Source organism: Electrophorus electricus, chromosome 18 (genome assembly GCF_013358815.1).
Source record: "Electrophorus electricus isolate fEleEle1 chromosome 18, fEleEle1.pri, whole genome shotgun sequence".
Classification (NCBI taxonomy): Eukaryota; Metazoa; Chordata; class Actinopteri; order Gymnotiformes; family Gymnotidae; genus Electrophorus; species Electrophorus electricus.
In genome coordinates this window covers 6552880-6573974 of record NC_049552.1, presented here as the reverse complement: position 1 = coordinate 6573974, position 21095 = coordinate 6552880, and the positions used below count along the sequence as shown (strand labels likewise).

At 43.5% G+C, this 21095-nt stretch overlaps 1 protein-coding gene across 1 annotated transcript in view; it reads left to right on the top strand.

Annotated features, from left to right (window-relative positions):
- The window catches only part of mtor (mechanistic target of rapamycin kinase), a 73378-nt gene that overhangs the window by 49569 nt on the left and 2714 nt on the right, over positions 1 to 21095 (top strand). Inside the window, 22 exon segments of the mRNA XM_035536463.1 lie at positions 1185 to 1285; positions 2219 to 2334; positions 4281 to 4358; positions 5171 to 5278; positions 7282 to 7294; positions 7297 to 7405; positions 8408 to 8450; positions 8807 to 8938; positions 10388 to 10503; positions 13338 to 13455; positions 14099 to 14296; positions 15422 to 15522; positions 15888 to 15984; positions 16085 to 16183; positions 16603 to 16725; positions 17187 to 17369; positions 17852 to 17986; positions 18781 to 18955; positions 20158 to 20293; positions 20424 to 20571; positions 20694 to 20816; positions 20953 to 21035. Coding sequence (XP_035392356.1) covers positions 1185 to 1285; positions 2219 to 2334; positions 4281 to 4358; positions 5171 to 5278; positions 7282 to 7294; positions 7297 to 7405; positions 8408 to 8450; positions 8807 to 8938; positions 10388 to 10503; positions 13338 to 13455; positions 14099 to 14296; positions 15422 to 15522; positions 15888 to 15984; positions 16085 to 16183; positions 16603 to 16725; positions 17187 to 17369; positions 17852 to 17986; positions 18781 to 18955; positions 20158 to 20293; positions 20424 to 20571; positions 20694 to 20816; positions 20953 to 21035 — 2535 coding nt within the window.

Genomic DNA, 21095 nt, shown 5'->3' with positions numbered 1-21095 from the left:
ATAAATATAAAAGATTCTGTTTAAAAAATGTTGTAGTGCATTATATTTACTTGACACAGGAGAGACCCTTTGATTTTAGAAGAATGACTGCACTGAAAGCCATGAAAGGATCTTGGCAGGTCTGAATACTAGCCTGCAGTGCCACAAGTAACAGTGTGGACTGACTTTTTCCATTTCCATTGAACCCCATTAGCAGCAGAAATACACGTGATGGGTTTAGATATGTTTTTCTGCTTATTTGTATGAAGAGTAGGAGAATGAGTACATTTTGGGCTATTTAGATAGGTGGGAAATATAACTGCTTTTTAAAGTAAGCTTTAAAAATTTATAGCCCAGGTTTTATGCCATACTATATTCTGAAGCCTCATTCTTTAAAACTGACTAATATGCAAAACATAGCTCCCATAAATTAAACTAATTTCCAGAAGTATATATCGCAAAAATATTTAGCACCTATAAGTGTTCACACTTTAGACTAATACTTTTTAAAAATTGGCGTCAAACACTCCTGGATGAATCATTGTTATGATTGTACAAAATTTGTCCATGTGAGTGTCACTGTGAGTTTGTTCAGTCTCCCCATGTGTTTACCTGTGCGTGTGTGCGTGCGCATACACATGTTTTACACAGGCACATAGAATGAGCTCCCCTTGTTTTTCGACCCCATATAATATGTCCTCCAGACAGCTGGGAAAGCATTTTATTTGCTGTGATCCCCGCCAACCTCGAGACACGCACAGTCTGCTCAAGGTCCACAGCCTACAATTCCACACCCATATGGGGCCTGTGCAGAGGGGCCATTCGTTTTTACAGGTCTTCCAGGTTGTGATATGAGGTCATGTCGTTTTGCAGTTTATCAGAGCCAAGGTCAAACAGGCCATCATTCCACCCAAATACACTCAGTGGCTGTTAGTGAGGAGGCTGTATTCTCCTCTGTCTTTCTGGTGTGTTTTATGAACTGCAGGTGTAGGCTGTCCTACCAACCGCTATTAGAATCCAACCACAGGGGGGTCAGTGTATTTCCAGTGCATTAACTCTTTCACTAAACACTAAACACCTGTATGCCTTAGTGCCTAGGGCTAATGTAGGGCTTACCCTAAAACTAGGTGTTGGAAAATGGTTAAGAAGGAAATGATAATTGCAAACAAGCCAAGTAAAAGCATGTATCTACTCTAAACACCCAGGGGTCAGCTCCACCAGCAGTGCTGTGAGGAGTGGACTCTGGTCAGTGAGGAGACGCAGGCTAAGATGGCACGCATGGCAGCAGCTGCAGCCTGGGGCCTGGGTAAGACATAAACACTCGCATTTCCCTTCATTCAAACCTGCATCTTTAAGATGGGTATGCATGGATTGCTATCTTTATAAAAAGCTCACATTTAATATGCAGTACGTTAACATAACACAATGAATTTATACCTAAAAATACCTGTGTGTGGCTTTAGTGGGGCCACCATTTAGTGGAATAAGGGAACACAAAAAGCCTGATGATGCGTAAGCTTTAGAAAAAAATAAATAACATAAGCTACAAAATAGGTTGTGGCACTAAAAACCCCAGATCTCATTCAGTCATCTCCAAGATGATGTTTGTGTTTAGACTGGTCATGTCTCCGCGGGGCCTCTCCTGTAGCCTGGAGCAGGAGAGCTGCTTGCTGTCAAAGCACTGACCACAGAAAAGGACACCCTCATTTAAACGCAATTTATTGCAGGTCCCCGAGTCAAAACATGGCAGCTTCTTACTCGCTTCATGTGGCACTGTGATGAAGCTCTCATCTGAAATGTTTGTAATAAGCCATGAGAAGTTCTTCCTGTACATCTCAGTTTAGTTCAAGCATTGGACCAATTACTCTTCATGAGAAGGCCCGAATGTGTCTACTGCAGTGCTTTTCCATAATTAGTGTCTCATAGCTTTATGCAGAAGTTAAGAAGCTGGACTGAGGAACTTGGTCATTTCTTTAGAATCATAAATAGTAAACGTATGTATTTATTACAGTAGTCAACTGAATGTGTGACATGCATTTTGCTAGTTTTCTAACATAAACCTAGCCATCACACCTCAGAGCAGTTAAGCAGCAGGCATTTCTTTGTATCTTTGTGAGTTGCTCAAGTAACTTTCAAAAATACAGTGAGTCTTTGTTTGAATTAGTTTAGCTTAGCTTCATTCGCTTTCTTTTTCTTCAATATTTTTCCAGATATATATTGGTATGCTTTGTGTTTAAAGGGCACTGGGACAGTATGGAGGAGTACACCTGTATGATCCCCAGAGACACTCATGATGGTGCGTTCTACAGGGCGGTGCTTGCTTTGCACCAGGACCTCTTCTCATTGGCACAACAAGTAAGTGACAGCTCTGATCTTCACTAAGGAGAAGCTTGCTGGCTTTAGAACTACTCTGAACCTAGTCATGCACCTAACCTCTCTCTGTAGTCATACTGTAACCAAGAAGACAGAGCTAAGCTACTAGTTTTTATTCTGATACCAACTGAAGCAGTTTCATGTCACTGACATGAAATGGTTAAGTCAGCCCATTTTTCGGGGATTTTTTGTTTTGTTTTGTTTTTGACATTTACGGTCGCAGTTCACTGACCGTTTAACACAAAGGATGGATGTTTGTCATTGAACTTTACAAACAGATGAGTATGTCTGGACAGTGAACTCAAGCCCTTCGGGGAGCCTGGTCGGTGAGGCCCCACCTCTACACATATTTGGCAACCCCACCTGTGCTGCTGTTCCTAGTGGAGTCATTGCCAAAGTCACGTCAATCAAACCCAGACCCCGACTCTTACCCTCCGTAAGCTGAAAAGGAAGACAGTCGTTCAAATAGGGCCCAGTTCATGCAGAAACCCAAATATGAACCAGATGCAGGAGTATTTGTTAGGGTCCTTGGGGTATGTTTACCTGAAAACGGCTGGTAATCCCAACATGCCATAGCAGCGCACTTCATACGAGGAGTCAGAATTAGGACAAACAGAAATGTCTCATCTCTGTGTTCAGTACACATTACTGTCCTGACCGAATCTGCCTGTAATGTGGCTTGAAAATAGCATTAGGGGCCAGAGGTGAAGGAGGAACAGATAAATCCTAAATGCACACAGTAACTTTCAAATTTTTCAAGAAGAACAATGAGCTAGTGGCGATGCGTTGCTGCTGTGCTGGGCTGGCGTATTCAGCAGCTGAGCCTGCCGCAGCCGCGCCCTGTTTCCCGTCAGCTCACACTGCCTCCGCCTCTGGCCATGTAACGGCTGCCGGTGTCACTCTGAAGGCCATCTACGGCACCACACAGTCACCCTTGGGCTTTATCCGAGCTCTCAGAGCACAGCATTTCCTCCTCGCCAAAATGTGCGCACACCGAGTGTGTCCGCACGCCCGTCTGGAAGCAGCTCATCAGGCTGAGCCGCAATCGCCGGACGTCACGTTGAAGCAACAGCTGTGTCCCTCAGCTGCAGCAGCTCTCTCTTCCTCTCCTGCTTCATCTCTTGCTTTTTTTTCGCTGCTCTTTCTCCTTTTGCGGTTTAATTGCTGCAGCATGAGGAATGCAGGTGTGGGCCGTGCGAGAGCGCGAAACCCGTGCTCGCTTAGTCTGGGAGCGTGTCTGCCAGCTGGCGTGCGGAGAGTTGCATAGATACCAGTAATGTCTGACTTTGATTTCCCAGCATGGGTTGTGTTCACTGCATGGCCTTCTGTCTCGGAGAGGTCCCGCTCCCTGTGCCACATCAGGGAGAGGTGTTAACATCCAGATGGAGTCTACCTATCAAAATGGGCAGAGGTGCTAAAGCTTGAGGGCTTTTAGAGCTTGTGTGTGCTCGTGTGCTTCATTAGTATTTGACGGCAGCGTTTTTGCCTTCATAATGACTTTAAAAGCACTTGTTATGGTGACAACAGGCTCATTTGCTGCTGATTAAGGAAATACTGGCTAATGGAGCGACAAAACAGGTGTTGTATCTGTGCAGTTTCCCATAGAGCCCTGCTGGCTCCCTTCAAAGAGGGGAAAATGTGAGCATCGTTAACTAGCATGTCTTGATTGACCGCCTGTGTCTTTACAGAGGAAAGTGGCCATTTCAGGCCTGTAATCTCGCTGGGACATGTGGGACTGGGATTAGAGTGATGGGATGGAAGAAATCCTAGCAGCAGCTTGGGGATGAATGCTTGTTCCTCACCCTCAGAGCTGTGTTTCAGCACTGTAGTCTCTTCCATACTAACAGTTCAATTCATCAGCAGATGTATAGCCCGTTTTGATTTTTGTCTGGAGTTTGTGCACTTAATGTCTGTATGTGCATTTTCAGTGCATCGACAAGGCTCGAGACCTGCTGGATGCCGAGCTGACAGCCATGGCGGGAGAGAGCTACAGCAGAGCCTATGGGGTAAGATGTGTCTCCTCTCTAAAGTGGCCTCTTCTGAAGACTCCTCGGGTCAGCTCCAGAAGAATAGCAGCTTGCAAAAGGATCAGTAATGGGTGGCTTTATGATGATTTTATAGCAAGGTCCAGAATAACCTGAAGTCCTTCAAAGCAAGTAGCCCCTGTGTTTGAACAGCCTGGTTTTCTTGCCTGTTTGGCAAACAAATCATACCCTTTTCATCCTCTCCATGGTCTCATGTGGTTTATATAACAATGGCCATAAATTTCTACACATGAATGGAAATGACATGACGTTTTCCTCTACTGAGGTGAGTGAGTCACACATGGTGTATTGATGTGTACATCATTGTTCTGATGAGAGTAAACAAGTGATATTGTGTAATCTGATTTGACGTACCCATTAACTGAAGCGTGGCTGTATTGGCAGCACCATTGGTCTTCTGGAAACTAAAGCGTGCATAAATATAATGTAAAAAACCTGGTGAATATGTTGCTGAAGCTCTTGGGTATGTTTGATGAGCTCTGGTCGGGCACTGTGCCTGTGGGGTTTTAGTTCAGATTAATGTGTCGCAGTTTTTACACAAGCACATTGCCACAAGCAGGGAGAGTTTATACTACTCTGAATGAATTCCAGGCTGCAGTGATAAAGTTCTTTCATTTCATTTATGTAATGATCATTTTAACCCACCATGGGCACAATGAATTAAGCACCTTTTAGGATATGGGAGACTGATATGGCATGTTTTATGTTGTCTTTCTGTGTCTCTCTCTCTCTCTCTCTCTCTCCTTCTTTCTCTCCTGTCCCCTCCCTTTAAGGCTATGGTGTCATGTCAGATGCTGTCAGAGTTAGAGGAAGTGATCCAGTACAAACTGGTTCCAGAAAGGAGAGACATCATCAGGGAGACGTGGTGGGAAAGGCTGCAGGTAACCAATAAACCTTAACATCTGCTGGAATATTGTTGCATGTATGTCTTGCATCTCCTGGCCACCCACACAACTGTACTTTATGTTCTCGTCAAAGCAGCACTGTGTGCATTCGTTTCAGAAGGAAAATCAGCCAAACGTATTCAAAACTGAAATAAAATTTAATAATGTGATGGTTTGAAAAAATAAATATGGCTCCAATTTATGGAAATATCATTTGTTTACGACATGTGTTTCCTGTTTTTCACATAATCTGCCTGGCCATAGATAGCGGTGCATTTTTCAGTATTACAGTAGATACAGACTTTTCCATATCTAATCAGCCAATCACACGGTTGCAACTCAACGCATTTACGCACATAGACATGGTCCAAGACAACCTGCCAAGGTGATTTTAGTCATTTTGAATCTGGCATGGTTGTTTGTGCTAGATAGGCTGGTGTGAGTATTCTAAAAAGTCCTGATCTACTGGGATTTTTATGCAAAACCATCTAGGGTTTACAGAGAATGGTGAAAAAGAAACTATCCAGTGAGCAGCATTTCTCTGAGCGTATTCAGAGTAGAATGGCCAGGTTCAAGCTGATAAAAAGACAACAGTAAATCGAATAACCACTCATTACATCCAAGGTATACAGATGAGCATTTCTCAGCACACAATACATCGAACATTGAAGCAGATGGCCTACAGCAGGACGTGTTTATGAGGCTACGATTTGCATGGGCTCACTAACATTGGACAATAGAAGATTGGAAAAATGTTGCCAGGTCTGATGAGTGTTGATTCCTGCTGCAACATTTGGATGGTAGGGTCAGAATTTGGCATGAACAACATTTATCCATCCTGCCTTGTATCAACAGTTAAGGCTAGTGGTATAGATTGTGTGGGGGATATTTACTTGGCACACTGAGTCTTTTAATTAAGCTTCGTTTAAACACCACAACCATCTTCAGTTCTCTTGCTGACCATGTACCTCCCGTTATGAGCACAGTGTACCCATCTTCTGATGGCTACTTCTAGCAGGATTACGTGCCAAGCTCAAATCAAGCTCAAATCATCTCAAACTGGTTTCTTGAACATGACAATAAGTTCACCTTACTAAAATGGCCTCCAGTCACCAGATCTCAATCCAATATCAGTGCTGGCCACCTTTGGGATTTAGCGGAAGGGAGATTCACATCATGGATGTGCAGCTGACAGATTTCAGCAATGTGCAGTGATCATTCTGTCTAAAATAAAAAAAAAATGAAAATAAAGATGAATTATCAACAATTGCATTTTCAGAGAAAAGTCTGTAGAAGTCAAAGTTCACTTCTAGGAATTACTTGAGTGAGTATGAAAAGTACAAAATCATTACAAAAATGAAACTACTTTTGCCATGAATACTTTTTTTTCTGCCTACATTTGTAGTTAAAGATAAATCTGTGATTAGTGTTCACCAACTAAATCAAATAAAACTTTCTTCCATACCTGAATCCCCCTGCCTAGTGAAATGTTACTGAAATTCCAAAAATAGCTAACTATAATCGCATAAAATGTTTTTTATATATATATATATACACACACACACTTAATATACTCAATTAATATACTCAAATCCTGCTTGTGCACCATGCTGAAAGCATTTGCCTATTGATATACCCTCATGCATCTCCAGTCTCTGTTGCTTTCCATAAAAATGTCTAAAAATGTTTCCTAGCCACCTGTCATGTACAGGAGGACATCCTGCATTGCCACACAGAAGACTAGTCCAGCATCCATCCCTCCTGCCTGCACCAGATAGATTCGTCCAGCCATGGGCTGGCATGGAATGGCCCATCTAAGAAGAAATCTGATCCAGTGCTAGCGTTCACTTCTGCGGTTTCTGAGAACTTTGGAATGCCGTTATTTGTTTAATTAAGCCACCGCGCTGAATTAGTGAACACTCTTATGGTTAGGACACTGTCAAATACCATGATGTTACAGTATGGAAAATATGAGGACAAAAAAATTGTGTTGTGTGCAGGGCTGCCAGCGAATAGGGAGGACTGGCAGAGGATCTTGATGGTGCGTTCTCTTGTCATCAACCCCCACGAGGACATGAGGACCTGGCTGAAGTACGCCAGCCTGTGTGGAAGAGTGGCCGACTGGTGAGGTGTTCCTAGATGATGTCTGCTCTTTAACCCTCAGTATTTTTAACAGGGCCAAAGTGATCTTAGATCAGTCATTTACGTTTACATTTACAGCATTTAGCTGACGCTTTTTATCCAAAGCGACTTACAGTTTATGACTGAGTACAACTTGAGGAATTGAGGGTAAGGGTCCTTGTTCAGGGGCCCAACTGTGGCAACTCGGCAGTTCAGCATAGTTATTGACGTCCTTTGGTGTCCGTAATCGGTCATCACTAGATAACACTGTTTCATAAACTCTTAAATACCCATTTCATGTCAGACCCAACTAGTGGTTGACTTGTTACACTTAATGTAAATACTGTAAGATTTTGTAAGAGCAAAATTAGGAATTTAATTAGTACTTCAAATTACCATGATAAACTAGCTGTTTAGTTGACCAATATGGGTGTGATCAGTATACATACGATGGTTTTATTTATTTATTTATTTATTATTTTATTATTTATTTTTGCTCTGTAGTCATCTTGGCGTTAGCCTCTTGTTCACTGCAGTAAACTACCCTGCCAGCTCCAGTGATCAGCAAAAACTGTTTGAAATTTCTTTTCAATTAGCAAGCGCTACAGTGAACTGATTACTTTTATTCCCTATTGAAGTGCAATGGTCACAATGAGTTCAAACATGTGCCTCTGTTTATGTCTGTGCTATCTTACTGTGATTCTGGTGATCTTAAATATTATTCTTGCTTGATTAGACAAAATCTACCGTGAGTTCAACTTTAGGCCAATGTTTTAAGTTCCAACCCCTACAAAGCACAAGACTGGGCAGAAGAGGCATGAGCTCACAGCTCTGGTTCACTGTGCCAATGGTGAGGGCTGCTGAAAGGTTGTGACAGATGAGCGGTTGAAAGAGAGAGAGAAAGACTGCAGTGTTCCTGAGGTCATACACCCCACGGTGGGGTCAAGGGTCATGTTACATAACTGCCTTTTGTGGCTGTTTATTTTTGGGGCACTTGGTTTTCAGTGCGGTGCTCTTTAACGAGTGGCCGACAGATGTCCCAAGGGAAGTAGTGACTAAAGAAAAAAAGCTGTAGTTGTTGCCTCTCATTTTACGGCACTCTGGAGTCAAAGTTTTGGCTTAATTCTTGAATCACAAAAAACTCATAAACAAACACATCTTAAGACCGGACAAATGGCAGTAGTTTTCTCTAGTTTTCTTAGTACCAGACCACTGGAGCACTGGAAAAATAACTTCAGTGATAAGTGTGATTAAAGACCAACACACAAAGAAAAATCGTTTTTAAAATTCTCATTTATTGTTATTGTTGTTGTTATTTAATTGATGTTATGTCCAAGAAAATGGAACAGGAAGTTCTTTTTCTCTTTACCTAACCCCATGACTCACTCTTCCTTCCACATTCAGGCTCTGGCCCACAAGACTCTGGTGCTGCTCCTGGGAGTGGACCCATCCAAGCAGCTGGAGCACCCCCTGCCCACGGTCCACCCGCACGTCACCTACGCCTACATGAAGTACATGTGGAAGAGTGCTCGCAAGGTACGCTCACGCCCGGCCCAGCAGGACTGCTGCAGGGTAGCCTCTGCATGCGAGGAGAAAGCCACAAAGCGGCCCCTTTTTTTCTGGGGGGGGGGGGTGTTTTTAGGGTTTTTTTTTTACGTTGCCATAGCGTCGTCTTTCCTGAAAACTGCATCTATGAGAACCTTTTTGTTCCCACAGCCAAACTGCGGCTAACAAGTGGGAACTCATTCTGCACTTCCAAGCATGTTTGCCGTGTTACCCAAGGCGCATACGCAACCGCTTACCCACTCGTTTCTAAAGGGCAATTCAGCACAGAAGGTCGCAGCTTAACACCTCGATGTAATGAAGTAACTCTGTTCTGGTGTGTGGAGTTTGGAGCAGCGTTTCTATGCATACTTTCCTGTCCTTACGTAATGACTTGGGCGAGCTTAACACAGCATAGCCCTGCAAGTTAGCCTGGCTGTCGAGCGTCAGAGGTGTTACCAAATTAAATGAGACTTTAATGACCATGAAGAATGTAGCGGAGCACTACTGCTCCAGCTGCTGTCACAACAGCGTAAGATGGGTGAATCAAATCCATCAGAGGACCGTCGCCCAGACGTTGCTTTTAGTTTTCTGTCTTTCTCATTTCATCTTGTGTAATTGTTTGCTTATCAGATTTCTTCTGACATAAGTTTTTGGCCTTCGTCTGATTATTATGAAACTCATCGGAGCAGGAAAAAGGGGTTGTAGCAGCCATTCCATCACCTCTCTCCCTCCCTTCCTCGCTACTCTTGCAGACCACTGCCTCCTGCATCACAGAGCTCATTATCCACGGGTTATTCTGTTGGAGATTACATAAGTGTTAGACTTGCGTGCCTGCACATAGCCCGCGGTGGCGGGGATCACAAAGTGACCCAGAGGCCAAACCCATAGGGACAGAACAGCCCAGCACTGTGTCAGAGCCGTGGACATATGCAGCACCTCTGGAGCTGGAAACCGTATTCTGCTCCTGCTATGTGTCTTTCACAAGACTTCAATAGGAGCCAAGTGTGTGGAATACTAGCACGTTCTGTATTGTGGTTGTTTTCAGAGCATGTGGCTCCCAAATCATTAGGCCTTTCCATGGCACAAAAATTCTGAAAGCTTTAGTTAATGATCCAATACCATTATTGTGTGAAGTAGCCAGGAGCAGATGAAATCAGAAATTGGCTCCTGCTTTAACACGTGCAGTGTGATGCTTACTGCAGAGAATCACAGGGGTCTACAACACAGCCATTTTATAATGTTAGTACCATCTGTTACGGTAACTTGAAAAAAGTCATTTAAATAATGTGTCTGTACTTCACACGGGAGAGCCTGCTTGAGGGTTTAAGAACGTAATGAACCATTTTCCCACCAATAACCATAGAACCTCGTCAGTAATGTCAGTGATTTCTATTTCCCCGCTCTCCCTCTCTGACCCCCCACCCCCACCCCCTTGTGTAGATCGATGCATTCCAGCACATGCAGCACTTTGTGCAGGCCATGCAGCAGCAAGCCCAGCACGCCATCGCACCAGAAGACCAGCAGCACAAGCAGGAGCTGCACAAGCTCATGGCTAGGTCTCTCTCTCTCTCATACACACACACACTTACTCTACTAAACACACACAGTATCGTGATTATTCATTAAGCACCGCCTTCTATAAAGTTTAATAGGGTGCGTTACAAGCATGAAGTACACAGTATCTTTCCTTTGCCATTATAACAGCACATTATATCCATATATGTGTAATTTTTCATCTCTCATCACATTGCCATGTTTTTCTTTTTTATTTATTTTATTTTAACATGCACACCTACAGCTGAGGCACTGATGGCCTTGCTCCCTACTGCAGTCTGGCAGAAAAGCTTTCATGTTCAGCAGTAGTCAATCCAAACCCATACCTCAGAAACTGAATCTACCTGTTCCCAACTCATTTGGATTCTGATAGAAACTGTGCCTTGAGGAATGGGAGTGTAGTCCTGGGGGTTTTCTTTCATAAAAAGTGATTTGCTTCAACAATTTCTGTTAGGCTTAAATTAAATTTCACTCTGTTTAAGAACAGAAAGTTATGTTGGATGCTTCTGCAACTTTCCATCAATGTAACTCTCTTATGCTCATTCCCTACCTCTGCTCTCACTTGCGCTCTCTCACTCTCTCTCCCTCGCTCTGCTTTGTTCTGTTCTGCCATTTTGCTCTTTCACGGCCAGCCTCTACCTTGTCACCCTTCGCTTCACTGATGTGCGCCATTAACACTTGCACGCACACCTGGCTGTAGCCTGTGCGTGCCAAAGAACTGCACTCTCACCCACCCCAGCCCTGGTTAACGCGCTCGGGCATGACCTGCCCCCTTTCATTCTACCCTCTGTGCTCACAGGCATTCGGGCACCAATCCCCTGTGTCAATCCTGCGGTGCACTCAGAAGCACTTCATATGGTACTTGTGAAGACAAAGATGTTTGCTGTGGATGGTTGTTCAGGGGACTGACAAGAAAACTGAACCTCAGAGCCAAGATGTTGCTTGAATGCAGCATGAGATCATACAGGCAGAGGAAACCGTGGGTTGATGGAGACAATGGTGGAGTCTCATGGCATTTTCCATGGCCAAACCGTAGACACAGATGGCCTGTGCAGAGCTTTAACTCAGAGGTCTCTCTCAGTACTGAGTCCTGTTTCAAACCAAAGGGCCACACAGACATCGCTGATCTCACAAAGAGCCACACACAGCCCACTTGTTAACGAAGTGCTGGAATATAGTCACCTTGGCTGGCAATGCATTCATCGCATCAACGCCAAACCACTTTCCCTCGCACAGTACAGATGAGGTCACGGAGGAAGCCGCAGGGCTATGGCCAGGAGCTGCTCATTCATGTCGTGACTGTGCAGCATCCGTGGAATTTGACTGGAGGAAACATCTGTCTGATAAGGTTCTGCACCTCCCCCACCCCTCCGCTCCTCCGCCCCAGACACTTGGGCATACTTTCACCCAAAAGCAAGTCGGCAATGATGGGTGTCCAGGAACAGCGCACACCTGGTTCCCTGCGCACGGTCCTCTCAGGAATTTTTTGCTGTCTCTTGTGGTTGTTTGCCTTGGCCAGGCGCACAGGAGCAGATAAGACCTGCTAGCCCACCCCCTGCAGTTGGACAAGACCATAACAGTCATTTCCACAGTTTGCTGGTTAGTAGTATGTTTTGTGTTTACATGAAAATATTGAGAACGCCCCAGAAACAGTTATTGTGGTAAGCGTTTGAGTCCTAATTTTAGAACATTTTCTATCTCATCCCTTTTGTACATCAGCACCGTGAATGATGCCACGTCATGCCATCAACCACGCAAAGTCAACAGCCAGCTTAACACAGTTGAGGGATAGCTCTAATTGACCCATTCTGTCTACTTCACCTAACTTAATTTGGCTGAGAGCGGTATACCACTGAATACAAGCATGGTCGTTTGCACTCTTGGGCACTTGTAGACATGGATAACATCTGGTGCCACACGGGTCCCAGCAGTGCCTCAGCGACATGACCTCGTCACAAAAACCTGAAAAAACCTAGTAGCAGCTCTGCAGAAGATTCACATGTGACTCAACTGAATTACATAAAATGACCTAACTCCATTACGTGTTCACTGTGGTTTGGCAAGGTGGACCATATTTCCCTGTCTGGGTGGATGCAGCCGCTTGGCTGGACCTGTGTTTCTGAGTGAGAGGCACTCAGTCCCACAGGCATACAGCCAGGTCATTCTACTTAACACAAACAGAACTAGCCTGACTGACCTCTGTGAGTCTCTGCCTGAATCTGCAAGATTTATGGCAAACGTTAATGGGGTACTGACGGACACGTGATTGAAGAGACAAGAGAGCATCTTAAAAGCTGGCAATAGTTTCTACTGTGTCATCTGTAAGAATATCCAAGGATGACTACTCAGGCTATTTAAAAAGCATTTAAAACTTTTTCCACCCATCTTTTTCCCTTAAGATAGCATTGTTATAGTCCACATGATTTTTGATTGAAAACAGACTGTTTTCTTTTATGAAAAATAAGGTGCATAAAGTATTCAAGTAATGGGGAACAGGTGAAGTCAGAATCAGGAGGACGTATCCTGGGATTCTGGGCAATGGGCCTATAAAACAGTTACAAAATAGGGACTTGCAAGTACAATATGAGCATTTTAACAATAATTACAGTGAGAATGTCAGTGTGGGGAAGACAGAAAGTCTCAGAAGATCCAAAACCTCTGTAGCATTACAGTTCTTGGCTAGCTTGTGCCAAGTATTGAAGGTGTAAATAACCAAACCTTTACGGTTCTTCACAAGTGAAGCCAAAGTTGGGAACACTCGAGATGCTTTCCGCTCACTCTCGCTTTTCTCCCATTCCTTTCCCTCTGCCTCATCTGTTTTCTTCTCTCTGTGCAGGTGTTTCTTGAAGCTGGGTGAATGGCAGCTAAGTCTTCAGGGCATCAATGAAAGCACCATTCCTAAAGTGCTTCAGTACTACAGTCACTCCACCGAGCATGACCGAAACTGGTACAAGGTGTGACTCCTTACCTGCCAGGCTTAGTGGTGTTTTTGGAGTTGGTGTTTCCCTGATGTCAACCAGTTTTGAAGCCTCGTTCTTTATCTCCACCGGTGTTTAGCTAAATATACCTTTAACTTTCAGTGTCTTTCTTGAAACTCCACATGGATGGAACCTTTCTTGGCTACATGTAGCCTGGCAGCATTGTGGTTGTTTTTTTTTTTTTACACCAAGTGGCCAGCCCATGTTTCCAAACACACTGTTCCATCAGAATAAGGCAGTGACTCAGAAGAAGCTTGTGTTTTCACCACCATGATCACTTGGTGTAACTTCAGAAGGGATGTAATTAAATTTGGTCCCATTAAGTACATAAACTCTGTTGGGCTTTAGTGCAGCTCACAGAGGTATAGGGGAAACAGATCTGTCCAACAGTACATAAAATAGAGAGAGATCTTGTGGGCAAATGTTTAGTTTACCCTCGTGGGGTTACTCTTTCATGGTAAAAGGCGGACACAGTGCAGTGAATTTCAGTACATGGTAAATATATACTATTGTACACTTGTTCTTTCAGTCGCACTTTATGTGGCCTGTTATACCAAAACAGTACTTCACAAAGCCCCTTCTTGGTCATCAATAACTTGAGCAATTGTGACTTACGCAGGCCTGGCACGCTTGGGCCGTCATGAACTTTGAGGCGGTGCTCCACTACAAGCACCAGAACCAGGGCCGCGATGAGAAGAGAAAGCTCAGGCATGCCAGCGGGGCCAGCGCCAACAGCGAGGCCAGCAACAGTGACAGCGAGGCAGACAGTACTGACCACAGCCCAGTGCCTTCGCCTGGCCAGAAGAAGGTCAACGAGGTGAGGCCACCCAGAGCTCCCATGAGGGCTTATGGGAAGTCACCTTCTTCTGCTGAAGTAATTGCTTCACCCAAAAATGCTAACATGACTACGAGAACAATAGTGGCGTTAATGCTGGAACAGCGAATCACTGTTATTTGCCCATTTTGTCTGGTCACAGTGTTTGCCTTGTTAATGGTTGAAGCAGGTGCTTGGAAAGCCGCTTGTAATTTATATTGCCTCTCTACTTTGTTGTGCTTAGTACCTTATTTGCTGCTTTATATGTGATGTGTCTTGGGTGCACTTACTATTGGTGGTTTTTGCACTCATCTGTAGTGCTTACTTTGTTGTGTGTGTTTTTGGATACTTGCTGAGTGTGAAAGTGTAAATCTGTCCTTTTTAACCTGTTGCTGCATGGCAACAAAGGAACTGCATTACATCCTCCTGTACACTGTGTGAGTTGAGAAGCCATTTAGCACTGTGAGTTCATGCTAACTGGACACAAACCTTAAAAAAAAATCCTTTAACTATAGGACCATGTACAGATGTGCATGCCTTCTGCCAGTTGTGTAGAATAAAGGAACTTAAACACTAGGAAAGAAAGTAAGCTTTTGTTGGACTCATTTGGAAAACGCTCCAGTCGCTTAAGCCTTTCTGATTAAATTTATTATTATAACTTTTTTTTTTTTTTTTCCCCACTTCATTTCCACTTTTGTGGAATTAACATCTGACGTTTCAATGATCATGCTGTCAGTTTGAATAGATCATGACTATTATGTAAACTAGCTGTTCTTAGCTAAGGCTTTTGGTTTTGTTTTTGTTGACTTTTTTTTATAAAGAACATTGTGTAGCCTGGTGCAATGCTTGCTGAATAACACTGGAAAAACAACACAATGTTCTACCAAAACAATGAGTCTGTGTAAAGTACAAAGTTTTGGATTTCTACCTATTATTTATGCTCATCACCATAAGAGTAAATGCCAAATATAAACAACAACAAAGGGAACACCTAGTTAAAGTGCATTTCACAGTGAAGCCAAGCAAAAGGGACAAAACCTGTGATGTTTAACAAATTCTGGGAATGCTGAGAATTCAGTACCAAGTGTGTGTAGAGGCTGATGGCAGGTCTGTGTGTCCATTTTGTAGGATTTGTCCAAGACTCTCCTGCTCTACACGGTCCCGGCAGTCCAGGGCTTCTTCCGCTCAATCTCCCTGTCCCGAGGAAACAACTTGCAGGACACGCTGAGGTAAGTGCACATACACACACACCAGCATACTGCAGCATATGTGATAACAGCGATCCCTGCTGGCATCTTTGGGGTGTATTTTCTGGAGAGGAGGCCCTCTACTGGAACTTTTTGGACATAATTCATTTTTACCTTCATAAACGTTAGTTTTCTCTTATGCTATGGTAATGAGTGTTTGAGTGAACTTGAAAGAGCAAAAATTCTCTCTGTGTAGTTTGAAAGGATTTAGTTGATGTACTGTAACTAAACTGGTGCAGGTTTGTCCAGCAACAGAGCTGTGCACCCCCTAGCACGACAGTCTTGAATGCTGGGTTGCTTTGAGGTCTTTTTCACTTTTTGTCTTCTCATCCTCTGTCTGCTTCCAGAGTTCTGACCTTGTGGTTTGACTATGGCCACTGGCCTGAAGTGAACGAAGCTCTTGTAGAGGGAATCAAAACTATCCAGATAGATACTTGGTTACAGGTAGGACCGTGTTCTTCCTTTAATCAGTCTCTGTCACATACACACATGCACACAAATCCCCATTATCCTGTCATTAACCTTTCCCTTTTATTTGAATCAGGTGATTCCGCAACTGATAGCTCGTATTGATACTCCTCGTGCACTGGTGGGTCGTCTTATACACCAGTTGCTGACCGACATTGGCCGCAACCACCCACAGGTATCTGAAAAATAATCATTTGCATTACTGGAACAGACCCTCCATGGCATTGTTCATAAGTATTATTCATTGTGAAATATAAAAGCTTTTATCATCAAAATTGTTTCTCCTTCAGCACTGGCAGATATATAAAGTGGGATATCAAAACATCATAACCATATTATCCCTGAACCGAATTGAAGCTTCACGCATAGATTACTTTTTTCTGTGCAAAGTCTGTTTAAAATGGAATTACTTTTCTGTGTTTCTTATCTGTGCCCACATTTAAGAGGGAACGATTGAAGTTAATGGCCAATGGATAGCTGGTGCAGCATTGGATAGCTGGTTTCATTACTTTTGGATGACTGTTAACACCATAAAATGCTTCTCAAATATGGATCAGCCCCATAAATCCTGGATTTGTGGTTGTGCTTTTGCAGGCTTTGATCTACCCATTGACTGTGGCATCCAAGTCCACTACTACAGCCCGCCACAACGCTGCCAACAAGATCCTGAAGAACATGTGTGAACACTGCAACACGCTGGTGCAGCAGGCCATCATGGTATGATCATGCATGTGCCTGGGAAACGCATATTTAACATACTTAACGCACACTGACTCAACAATTCCAAAATGATTTTTATCAGGTACCCAAAGGTGAAAATTAAACAGGTTATTAAACAGGGTGTGAGACACTCATTAGCAGGTTAATTCCTTCTCTGAAAGATAATAAGGAAGTTTAAAAGAATTTAATGAGCTCACTAGATAACTGAATTTTGAAGCTAGTCTAATCTAGCTAATAAAAATAGTTAATATGATCATAACCTTAAGTTTTACCTTACATGGGGCCACACTTAATTCATAGCTGAAAAGAAGCAGTTTCAGACTATTGTAGTAGCACCAGAAGCCAGTTAAGGCTACCATTCAGTAACAGTTCTATAAAATACTACATCCCTCAGTCTCGTTATTCTCCACTGGGAGCTGCACAAAGGCTCAACGTTCTTCGGGTTCCTTCCTCCATAGGTGAGTGAGGAGCTGATCAGGGTAGCCATCTTGTGGCATGAGATGTGGCATGAGGGTTTGGAGGAGGCTTCGCGACTGTATTTTGGCGAAAGGAACGTCAAAGGCATGTTTGCTGTGTTGGAGCCACTTCATGCAATGATGGAGAGAGGACCTCAGACCCTGAAAGAGACCTCCTTCAATCAGGTATGGAATCCTCCCAGACAGTGCAGCTTTACAAATGACTGTATGCCAATAAAGTACCCAGAAATTATAATGCCGCTAATTCAGAAATTAGAATGCGGGTAACGTCTAGTAAAGCCTGCTGAGAACCAGTTAGTATAATATTATTTACATCTAAACTTTCCTCAATTGATAGCAACATTAGAGCTTCTGAGAGAAGTGTTGCTTTAAAATAGATCAACAAAACTGTAGCTTTTGATGTCATTTACATTTGTGGCATTTAGCTGACACCTATTTCACCTGTAATATCGTGACGCTTCAGTTTTATTGAGCATATATTTGTTTGTTGAGGACCTGATTTTGATTATACTGAATATTAAACTTCAGCCACAACAGAAATAGCAGCAGTGTGAATATAGATTATGCCAGGCTTTGCCTAACTGAAACCCCTCTGAAGTACTGTGGCATTCACCTACAGTAACTAGGGCTGCGATTTTTGTAAACAGGCATATGGGCGTGACCTGATGGAGGCGCAGGACTGGTGCAGGAAGTACATGCGCTCGGGTAATGTGAAGGATCTGACCCAGGCCTGGGACCTTTACTACCACGTGTTCCGCAGAATAGCCAAACAGCTGCCACAGGTGAGCTGTCCACCCTGTATCCCCAGTAGCTTCTCCCGAGCTTAAACATTTACTCCTTTGCTGATAGTAACATATTCTGCAATGTACATTCGTATGTATTTCTACATAAATTAATATAATAGAAAAAAACAAAAACAACTGATATTGCATCTATTGTGCATCAGTTCAAAAGTAACTTTCTCAACAAAAGAGCAAAAAGAAGCCACACACCATGTGCTTAGGAGACCAAGTTATGTCCAATGTATTTGTTTTTATTTGGATTCTTTTGGCAGTACTTTGGCCTTTTTGACTTTCTGACAATTTCTCTCAGCTTTTGTTTTTGGCATTCAGACACATACAGGTTCTTTTGTCAATTCTACATAAATTGTAATAAATATAATCTTAGAAAATCACACACAACACAGGTCAGAGAGTACAACAGAGCCCAAATTCTGTGTCTTGCTCAAAACGATTATTAATCTTGATTATTTTTTCATTTGGCTCATTCAAACTCCTCAGCCTAAAACTTTATTATTGTTTTCCTAGTGAAATAATATTCCACAAGGTATTCCACCACTTCTGCTGTGAATGAGGAGAAACAGGGATATCTTAGAAACAAATCTAGTGCTGTGGTGTTATTTCAGCTGGTGCAATTTTCAGTGCCTTCTGTACTGTTTTCTTTTATTGTATTACCTGACCCAGCTAAGGAAAACAGCATTAGAGACTGCAGGGCAAAAGAGAAGACCAATAGATAACCTGAGATAACATGTCTGCTTTTATATCTGTGCGTGTGTGTGTATGTGTTTTTACTGCAGCTCACCTCTCTAGAGTTGCAGTACGTCTCTCCGAAGCTGCTGATGTGTCGTGACCTGGAGCTGGCTGTGCCCGGCACATATGACCCCAACCAGCCAATCATACGCATCCAGTCCATTGCTCCCTCCCTGCAGGTCATCACCTCCAAACAGAGACCACGCAAGCTCACCATCATGGGTAAGGCAGTGCAGTAAAGGGTAACTTCACCACCAAACAACTGCAGGCTGCTAAGGGCAGTCCTTTGTGAGGTGCTCTGCTAGCTGATATCTGTTTGTTTTTTTATTTTATCTTATCAGTTTGGGATGAAGCATTCCTTAATGAAGAAATTGAAAACAAACATTGATTAATTATGTAATTGCATTTTTATTGATGTGGCAAGTTTTGTACATTTGAAGTCATTTGAAGCAATGATTCAAAGAGCAGTCTCGACCCATAATGTCACCCGTGTGACCGATAACAACCTCACCGTATTTGATCCATAATGGCAGCTGCTTATGTCAGTGTGATTTTGTTATTAGGAACACACCTTGTTTAAGAGCTGACAGCAGTGTGAAGGCAGGTATTATCAGTTGCAGAAAGTTAAGCCCTGTGCATACAGTTCTACAAGACACATCACGGTGGAGTCTTGATGGTTGCTTGTGCAATAATGAAAGAATATACATTCCTAACCTGAAATCATAACACTTCTTTTTCTGTATGTTGGTTCAGTTGATCCATGTAAACAGTTATTTCAACACCCAGCAACCAGGCAAACCCACAAATACAGTTAAAGCCATAGCAACAGCTATGAGCACCGTAACTATCAGGCCCAGGGTCTGGCCCCAGTGAAGCGTTCCGCCTCTCCTCATATTATCTGCCTGTTATTCTCATCAAGCGGCAACGGCGGCTCCGGCCATCCACCTCCCTCTCTTCGCCTCCTCCTCTTCACCACTCCTGCTTTAGTGCTTAATGGCCTCTGTGAACAGCCTCATTGTCCTGCTCTGTCTGCTGGGAGCAGTAAGCTCGGCAACTCTCACACGGCACCAAATCTGCTTGAAACCTGCGCAAGGCCTTTAAAACCCAGATTGCCCTTCAGTCGTGACATTTTGAGATGCTGCTGTGTAATTAGAGGTCAATTTCTGTCTCTATGAGTTGGCTTTAAAGTCAGTTAAATTTAGAAGTATTGTAGTCTTACTGTACGGTTTAAGGATAAGGGCTTTTATGTATCGTTTAGTGAAATCTCTTTCATTACAGTACAGAATTATTTGGTTAGACCATCTGGCTTTAATATGCCAGAAGCCATGTGCTGTATGGCTAATACTATGGCAGTTCTGTGTGGGGGGTTTAAAATACAGAGAAGAAGCAGTGTATTTTAACTGTTTCTCTTCTACCCTCTACAGGCAGCAATGGGCATGAGTTCATGTTCCTGCTCAAGGGCCATGAAGATCTACGTCAAGATGAGAGGGTGATGCAGCTGTTTGGCCTGGTAAACACGCTTCTGGCTAATGATCCAGCCTCTCTCCGCAAGAACCTGAGGCAAGCCCTACATGAACAGAAAGCCTATCGATTTTTATTGCATTTGGTTGGTTTACTTTATTGATTTTGGTGTTGAGGCTACATCAAACGAAATGTGTGTGCATGTGTGGTTTTGTATTGATGTCTTCAGTATTCAGAGATATGCGGTCATTCCTCTGTCCACGAACTCTGGCCTGATTGGCTGGGTCCCTCACTGCGACACCCTGCACGCTCTGATTCGAGACTATCGCGAGAAGAAGAAGATACTGCTCAACATTGAGCACCGCATCATGCTGAGAGTATGAACCGCCATACCTTCTGCTCCAGCTTTAATGTTTTTTTCTTCTGGTTCAGTGGGGATAAATGGATCATTTGTCCAGGTGTTCACTGCCAGGAGCTGTGTGTGCATGTGGTGTTTCAGATGGCGCCAGACTATGATCACCTGACTCTTATGGAGAAAGTGGAGGTGTTTGAGCATGCAGTGAACAACACGGCCGGGGACGACCTGGCCAAACTTCTGTGGCTCAAGAGTCCCAGTTCAGAGGTCTGCCCTTTTGTCTCTTACACATATGTGCACACACACAGACACACACACACGTGGCACCATTTGGCCTTTTCCGTAACTTCACACAACCATTTCAGTCCAAAGGAATTCTGTCGTTTCTCCTGTCTCTGTGCAGGTGTGGTTTGACAGGAGAACAAACTACACCCGCTCTCTGGCTGTAATGTCCATGGTTGGCTACATCCTAGGACTTGGAGACAGGTGAGGATATTCAGCTTCACAGTAGTGATGTTTTGTGATTGTTAAAGCAGCATTTGTGTT